We start from the raw sequence: 8,784 nt of genomic DNA on the forward strand, positions 1-8,784 counted from the left end.
TATGTACACCAACTAGATACAAAGCATACATATTTCCACACATACAAACAATTTAGATCATAAAGCACACACCATATGTGCAAAAATCACTGAGTTTGTTGAGAGTAAGCCACACCTATATCAAACATAATGCCATAGAAGTAGAGAGGACAACCCTTTTTGGCTCAATCAAACAGTAAACATTACAAGGAAATGGTTGGTGTGGTGATGACGATCGGTTAGCGGGGACTATTATGGGTGCTGGTATAAGTAGTGGTAAATCAAAGGGAATGAAAAAAATATTTTTTAAATTTGTCTAAGAGACTTCAAGAAACATTCATTGGTCATATTTACAAATTCAAAGTTCACTGCTCATATTTATAATCAAAGTTACAAAGTCATAGATCATCATTATTTCTATCATCCTTAGCTAGATCCATGGCCCCAAAAAGGTCAATTTCAAGAAATGTTTTTGTATCCTCTTCAATGTCACCAAAAGAGTGTTGAACCATTTGGTCAATGGCTTGCTCTTTTGTAGGATCAAGGTCATCTATGTGCTCCATGGCGGATGTACTTGGCTCACCATTAGAACTCGATGAGTACCTTTCTTCCGTATGCTCTTGGGTCTGTCCCTTAGGCCGCGTAGGTTCCACAACTAATATACTCAAGGCAATTGGTTCTTGGATTTCAACATCAACTCTATTGTTTGGCTCTTGAGTTTCAATAACATCAACTCCATCATTATTACTATATGTGGTTCTTCTTCTAGTTTCTTGTGGCCTTCAAAAATTTGTTTGCTACAAGGAGCAACTTGGACTACAAACACCCACCTTGGATCCTTTGGATCTGCTTTAAAGATGACTTGCTCACAATGTTCTAGTAGGATAAATGTATCGCTCTGGTCGGTCCGAAACTTTGTGGAGTCAACTTGGACAAACCTACTTTTGTCCTTCCTTACAGTTGCATTTGGTCCATTTGTTATTATGACCTTGAATGACTTCACATAAAAAAATAAACATGTGAAAGTGTCTAAAAGCAACTTTTATGATGTTTTGAATAGTTCCATAATAATCAAGCATGCCAACTTCTGCATTCAAATCACTTGTACTTGATTGGCTTTCTTGCACGACGTTAATTTTGATGCCACTATTAGTCTTTTACAATCTATTCATTCCAGTTGAAAATGATGCCCGTGTGACCAAAGTGCACAATATTTACCATACTGCAAGCACAACAAGAATTAGCATGCAAGGTGATGCATGATAAATAAACTCTTTTTTAAATTAATGAGATAATTGAATAGCTTTGTCATGTCATACTCATGTCATACATACTTGAATAGCTCTGTCTTGCATCAGACCACCTAAACATTAATTGTAAGTTCAACATAGATAGGCATGTGCAAATTTGGATATCCGAGCTCGAGGATAAAGTGGTAGATGTGTGAGGTTAGGAAATTCCTCTTCTTTATGTGTTGTATCTCGATGTTGTGTTGTGGTATCATTCTCCTCACCATGACTCTCTGGCCTATCCCCAAGCGATTATGTAAATGCCTCCAACATCTCATCCATCCTAGCATCCTCTTGTTTCCTTTGCCACCTTCCCAACTATATTATGGTCTGATTTGCACTTCTTGGTTTGCTTGTGTTGTGTGTATTTGCAGGAGGTCAAGTTCTTTACTCAATCTCTTCACTTTCAGGTATGGACCGTAAACCCTTATTGCTTATGTTTTTTGTTCTGTTTTTTTCCTTGCATACAATAGGCCCTGAGATGGGGAGGTGGGTAGATAAAGCTTGTGTATAGGCTTTTTTTCCTTGTATAGACTTTATGCATAAAGCTTGTATAGGTTTCTTGTAAGCTTGCATGAAGCTTATGCATAGAGCTTGCATAGGCTTCTTGTTGCAAGCTCTATGCATAGCCTTGAAAGCTCTAGTTGCTTAGGTTTACCTCTATGCAAGCCTTCTATGCATAGAGCTTAATGCATGCACGCTTCTTCCATTAAGCTCTATGCATGCTTCTTGCATTAAGCTAGATGCATAGAGCTTAATATAAGCTTTATGCATAGATCTTAATGCATGCATGATTCTTGCATTAAGCTCTATGCATCTAGTTTTATGCTTAGAGCTTAATGCATGCATCTAGCTTTATGCATAGAGCTTAATATAAGCTTTATGCATAGATTTTAATGCATGCATGATTCTTGCATTAAGCTCTATGCATCTAGCTTTATGCATAGAGGTTAATGCATGGATTAAGCTAGATGCATCTAGCTCTATGCATAGAGCTTAATGCATGCATGCTCTTCTTGCGTAAGCTCTATGCATAGAGCTTACACAAAGGAAGGGCCTTGCCTTGACTACACAAAGAAAGCATGACATATATGTAAAGCAAGCATGATATACACATTCTGACAAACTCTAACTTTACGTATGTGTGTAGGATCATGGCCGATACCTTGGGAGGTCACAACCTTGGACATACCGCATTACACCTCTATCATGCCTAGCCTAGAGCAGTTCTATCACTTCATCTCACAAGCTACCCCCGAGCAGAGAGTCATGGCACAATAGTACTTTGGGGAAGGGGGGTGGGCCCTCTAATCCGTCCACCACCACTACCGCCACACCGATCCCCACTCCCTCACTTACACCGGCACACGAACCCCTAGCCATCACTCGACTATGCAAAGATGTAGTAGTGGTGGGGGTGGTTGTTCTTCTGGGAGTCATCTCCTCAGCTAGTACACCACGCACACTTAGAAGTCCTTACACTCCTCGCACGGCATCCACAAAGAATGTGTATTATGCGTGCAACGGAGCCGTATGACATAGGGAAGGAGATGAAAATGCGCATCTGCCAGCTTTTAAAGATTCAATTTGTGCATGTCGAAGTGATGAAGAAGCGGGATGCCTTGGATAAAGATAAAAAAACCTTCATCATTCAGCAAATCAAGAGAGCGAGTACACTCTTGTAGGTGATGTGGTGCCAAATCAATGGATCAACAGTGTCATGGTTAAAACCATGGCATCACGTAGATTTGAGGTGTGGGATGCTGTGACCGGGGGGGGGGGGAAGCCAAAACCTACTTGGCTCGATGAGGAGGAGTGGCGGAGACACGCGTAATAGGTATAGCTAGCAGAGGGCAGCCGCACAGGGTCGGATGGAGAGCGTAGGCTCGTCACACCTCGATAGTGGAGGCTAAGAGTCCTTCCATGAGTACTTTGTAGTTTTGTTTACAAATCTCTTTCATTCGTTGTCTATGATATGCATTGGTTGCATGCCCTAAACCTTGTGTTGATTGGTTGATGTAGGAGAGCATGGTAGGCCGTCCTCCATTTTCGCAAGAAGAGAGATATGGCTACAAGTTTGGCACATAGGCGCTGCTTGAGAAATTGGAGTCCAAGGGTACACCTATCAATTGGGCAATGGCAGAGTCGAATGTGATAAGCATCCTGCTACTACTTTCATCCATCTACTCATTTGTATTGGCATGTTTGCATTGAATACTAATTTCTTCTTATGTATGCATTGATATAGGATATGCCTCAGCCCTGACCTGGCGATGAGTAGTGTGGTGCTACTAGGTCTACATCTAGCTTGTATCCATGATTTTTTGGCGTGTCGCTATCCATGATTTGGATTAACACTTTCATGTAAATGATATTACTTTTTTACATGTATTTTAGGTTGCCATTTTGACTTGTACATATGATGGTCTAAAAGTGTTGTTATCCATGCTTTGCATCAACACCGGTATGTATTCATGAAAAATGTAATCATCTTTTCAAATTAATATAAAATGCAGGTTTTCTCTCAATTTCTGAGTACAGTTGGACAAGTACTCTTACACATAGGCAGAATGCTGTAGCTAGCTACAATCTGGCTGCACCATTCTGACCAAAAAAAATTCATGCATAGGATGCCGGTATTGGCAATGAAACTGTAATATTACTGACACTTAACCGGCGCCAGTACCGGCACTAATGTACTTGGGGTATACCGGTGCGCATATTGGCATTCGTGCCATTAACCATGCCTTCTTCAGGTGCAGGTAGTATGAGCACCGATAAACTATCATTCCCTTGTAGTGAAAGTCTTATTGGACAGACATAAGGTTGCCATATTTAGCCACCCAACCAAGGAAATCTTCACCTTCTTCTCATTTTATATGCCTGATGGTGACATTTATGAGGTGAAGATGCTCCTTAAGATGAAGTTTGAAATGAAGGATTTGGGTGAGCTAGGGCACTTCATGGGTATAGAGGTGATTAGATCACCTTAAGGGATTTGGCTTTTGTAGAGGTAGTATACTTTGGACATGTTGTTCAAAGTATAGGATTTGATAGATTGTAGAGGCAGTATGCTTTGGACATGCTATCCAAGTATGGGATCATAGGTTAAAGACAATCCCAGTGCCATTGGAGTAGAACATAAAATTGGCTACAGAGACAAGTGATCTTTTGAAGGACCCAACTATGTGTAGGTGCATTGTAGGGAGTTTGATTTACATGATTATCACCAAGCCGGATTTGGGCTAGGTTGTTGGGTTAGTGAGTCAGTTTATGCAGGCCCCGAGAGGGAGCAACACTTGGATGTGGCTAGGAGGATACTAGATATATAAAATCTACACTACACTATGGACTTTTTTTATGAGGCTAGAGGTACAGAGATGCAAATTGGGACATTTAATATAGCAACATTTTGTACAAACCCATGGCGTTGTGGTGGGTAAGTTAAAGGAGAACGCGATGAACACGGAAGTCTTGGATTCAATCCCTGCCCACCACACCGCGAGATGCAAGCCGAAAATGGCATTTTTTTCAATATCCTCAACACTCGGAAGCTAAACACATTAAAACAAAACATTTGGTATGAAAACAAAAACTTCTTGCTTTGATGTGAATGGTTGAAAAACTAGTGTGATGTTTGGAGATATAGATACGGAGATCAAGATACAAAAGAGGAAGGGGACTTGGTGTGTGTGTTTTTAGTTTCACAAAAAGAAAGAAAGTGTGCGTGTGTTTTTACGGTTGTGTTTTTTTATTTTCTCTAAACTTTAGAGTGGATGTTCTCAACATCATCGGCCATATCCAAATCAAATACCGACCGTGTGGATGATAACATCGAAGCAACGGGCAATATCATGATCATAAATATAAGCATGAGGAATCCATATCCGTATCCTGAGAGCATAGTGGAAACCATGTTCGCACCGCACGATCAGTCACTAGCAAAAAGGTTGCCACCAATACTGTGAATGCTGAAAGCAGTCTCATCAATGAGCTCAGTATGTACTTCTGCCATGGCCATACACAAATCGAGCAGAGTCCTCTGTGTATATGTGTTTCTCATTTGCCAAGCTGCACCAATGAAGTTAGACAGATACTCACGTAAGAGCCAATCATAACACAACACTAACTTGTGATACATGAGATTTTAGATATAAATCGTTGATGCAAGAGCTTAATTATGATTAAGGTTTTAAATTAACCTTTTGCGTACAGTCTTGTTCAATACTGTCGATGCGGACAATGTAGCGCCGTCTAAGTAGCGCAGCTCGCCCTTCACGCGCTGCCTTATCCTGCTCTCGATCTCCTCAGTATTGGTGATCTGTGTGAAGGGTTGATCGGAAGCCTGTAGCGTAATTACGTACAAAAAGAAATTAGTTGATTGACTTTTTAATTATCAAGTAGGAAATTGTGATCAATGACATATTACATAAGTTGAAACAATTACACATGCCCATTCGAATTCGCATACAAGTGGTAATATTGGGGTTAGTTATACTCATTTAATTAATTATTGTAATTAGCACTCACCATGACCCAGCCCCATGTGTCAGCAAAGGAAGGAACATGCGCGCTATAAGCTACAACATCTACACGAAAATAAAACAAGAACAAATAATTCAGTGAGCTAATTATGATAGATCTTGTATTACCATGCATTAATTGTTTTAAGTTTGATTCGTGCAAACCATCGAAACTTACGAGCAAAAACATTGCGCAGTGTATTGAAGATAGATGAGAAAACCTCCTTATGGGACAAGACACCAGCAGGGCCAGCCTGCAATTCGACGTGAAGTATCCCGATAAAGTTAATCGATAGCATATTATACTAATTAATCAGCAATTAAAGATGATTACCTGTGTTACAAAAATCCCTCCAGGATTTAATCTGGGTTTAAGGATAGTCTCGTAAAAGCCTTTGGAGTAGAGTTGATAGCATGGTCCCCCTTCCATGGGATCAGCCAAGTCCCCAATTATGATATCAAAGCGCTCTTTTCGAGTTTCTAGCTCCTCTCTGTGGTTAATAAGTTAATCATCAAGAAATTCATTAAACTCTACTCTATTTTATAATAAAAGAGCATTAATTTATATAAATAAGGTTGTCTCAAGGTTAAACCTGGCGTCGTTAATGACAAGCTCCAACTGCTTGCTTTGGAAAGCCTCTCTATTCATTGTGAGATGAGCGTTGCAGAATTTGACTACTTCCTGCAGGGTAAGGAAGAAGCCATTCTTTAATGTCAACATGGACAAAAAAGAAAGGAAATAGCGTGTTGATGTCAAACGCAAGGCCTATATGAACCATAGCATGTGAAGCGAATTTGATGTATGTCCTATGATGGGGTGTTGTGACAAATTGTTGCAATGGACCAGGTGACTTTTGTAGGTCATATAATGGTGTAGCAACTTAGCACACGTGCCGAGTGACTTGGTACTAGGTAGGTCCTATGATGGTCTCATAGGTACAGTAGTGGCGTTTGTGCAGCTCCAAAAAGTGGGCATGCCAGGTGACTGGTTTGTGGGTAATCATATGGTGTCCCCATGAGCACAATATGCCAAGAGAAGAGACCTTCTGGGTGTGCAGGGTCTTGTAATAAGTGGTGTTTGTGCTTCAAGGTGGGTTGTGGATAATGGCGTTTGTACTCTATGTCATGGTAAGATTTGAACTCCGCCTGTTGGGTGAATATTGCGTTGAGCGTCTTAACCCACTCACCACTTTGCCTCTAGCTGGAGACTTAAAACATTCAGATGACTAGTACCCACTCACTTCATCAATGTCGCACATGACTACACTGTTGATTGCACGATGCCGCAGGGCTTCCCGCGCAGTCGAGCCTTCTCCTCCTCCCATGATAAATACATTCTTTGGGCTGTAGTTTCCACAATCAATGATGCCGTTCAAACCACGATGATTAAACCATAGCTTAGTTTTGATTAATGTATTAGACCAGAAGAGATTTCTAGTGTAATTTGCCTGGAATGAAGCAACAGTGCAGGGTGAACAAGGCATTCATGATAGACCCACTCATCCATCTCAGCACTCTGCATTTTCTTATCTAGTGTGAGCACCTGTAAGGTTAACAAAAGAAGCCCCTTAGAATCTAGAAAGGTAATTTGTAACATCAATCAAGTGTGCGTCCTTAGAATATCATGTCGTCGAGCCGTGTTACCTTGCCAAAGGATAGTGTGTCTAGCAATGCAATCTCTTGAAACTTGCTGACTCCAGTATGCAAAATGCTGAAATGACACAATGCCCCACAAACCTTAGAGATCTGTTTGTTGTACTAGATAAAAGCCTTCTACATGTCATCATTGACCTTCAGCTACATGCCATCACATGATGTGCAAGGCATGTTTCTACATGTCCTACATGCTAGCATCGTATGATCTACAAGTACAATAGATGTGCCTTTGACGCTAATACTGTTTAATGAATTAATTAATCTACGAATAAATTAAGTGAAAGGTTGACAATGGGCTTAGAGATCGAACCGCTTAAGGCCTAAGCACACTCGAAAGTTTTCATCGATCTCCTCCTCGTACCATATACAAGGGCGCCTTGCAGCAGTCAACTCAACCTGGGCATTGCAGTCGACTTCGGGCGGGTGTCCATTACAACTAGTGCACTTGCGGCCGATCGTCATCGAGGGCTGGATCGCCGGTACGCTATTTGTTTGTTGAGAGGGGCCGGCGCCATTGGATTTTGCATGAATAAACTTAGTACTGCCTATGGTGCTCGCTACACTGCTAGAATTATAATGAACGGGCGCGATAGCTGCAATATGGACGGAGTTGGAGATGGCGGTTCCGTTTGCAACGCCGTTAACTACAGCGGCTGCAGGTGGTGTGGGCGCTCCGTTAGAGTAAGAATTCTGCAGCACACCATTGGGTGAAGCGCCGCTAGAATTGGCGACATTGCTGAATTGGTGGCCTCCAAGTGGTCCTGTTGACGCTGATCCACTCATGGATGTAACATAGGAGGGGCCAACCAAGCCGTGAAAATGCGATCCATTGGCAAAGTTAGGGGACTTCACTTGGACAAGGTTGGCGGCAACGCTATAAGTTGGCGGAGGGCCAACGTTGCGGCTAGATCCGGGCAGGCGGGCGGTATCGGCAGCCATACTTGGCTCGCAGGCCTACGAGCTAGAATATATACAAGGAAAGCTAGAGGGGGCTGGATGGCTATAGAATCAAAGAGGCTGGCTTGACTCTATGCTGTAATTCTGGTAGAGATACCTAGGCCAAAAGGTTTTTAGCTAAAGAGAGAAACGTAGAAAAGAAGAGTCTTCTTGTTGTGAGGAGCTAGCGAAGGCCATAGCCTTTTTATACAAGCATGAGCTAGCGTTGCAAATGCAGCACAGTGCTTTCTTACAGCGAGGCAGCCGGCAGTCTGCCAGGTGGGTGCCACGTAGGTGTATCTATGGCGATGATCGATCATGAATCCCAGTTTTTAATTTTATTTTTTTTATAAATAGATTTATGTAATGCGAGGCCCAGTTTCTGCGATGCGCGCTTGCAG

At 41.8% G+C, this 8,784-nt stretch overlaps 1 protein-coding gene across 1 annotated transcript; it reads right to left on the reverse strand.

The window, feature by feature from the left end:
• Positions 1–4,844: 4,844 nt before the first annotated feature.
• Positions 4,845–8,561, reverse strand: LOC147626055 (spermidine synthase 1-like). Its single transcript, XM_086817617.1, has 10 exons — positions 7,758–8,561; positions 7,436–7,502; positions 7,240–7,334; positions 7,033–7,135; positions 6,385–6,473; positions 6,126–6,282; positions 5,970–6,045; positions 5,799–5,857; positions 5,471–5,613; positions 4,845–5,339 (listed from the first exon to the last, which is right to left on the reverse strand). The coding sequence occupies exons 1-10, from the start codon at positions 8,384–8,386 to the stop codon at positions 5,264–5,266; spliced, it is 1,494 nt and encodes a 497-aa protein (XP_086673743.1). The 5' UTR covers positions 8,387–8,561; the 3' UTR covers positions 4,845–5,263.
• Positions 8,562–8,784: the final 223 nt, after the last annotated feature.

Source organism: Cibotium barometz, chromosome 23, assembly GCF_041138505.1.
Source record: "Cibotium barometz isolate CiBa-2024 chromosome 23, ASM4113850v1, whole genome shotgun sequence".
In the NCBI taxonomy this organism is placed as follows: domain Eukaryota; kingdom Viridiplantae; phylum Streptophyta; class Polypodiopsida; order Cyatheales; family Cibotiaceae; genus Cibotium; species Cibotium barometz.

Coding starts and splice junctions, on each gene's coding strand:
- LOC147626055 (XM_086817617.1), bottom strand. CDS start 8,386: ATGGCTGCCGATACCGCCCGCCTGCCCGGATCTAGCCGCAACGTTGGC. Junction 6,046..6,125: donor GAGGGATTTTTGTAACACAG/GTAATCATCTTT, acceptor GTCGAATTGCAG/GCTGGCCCTGCTGGTGTCTT. Junction 5,614..5,798: donor ACACATGGGGCTGGGTCATG/GTGAGTGCTAAT, acceptor ATTACGCTACAG/GCTTCCGATCAACCCTTCAC.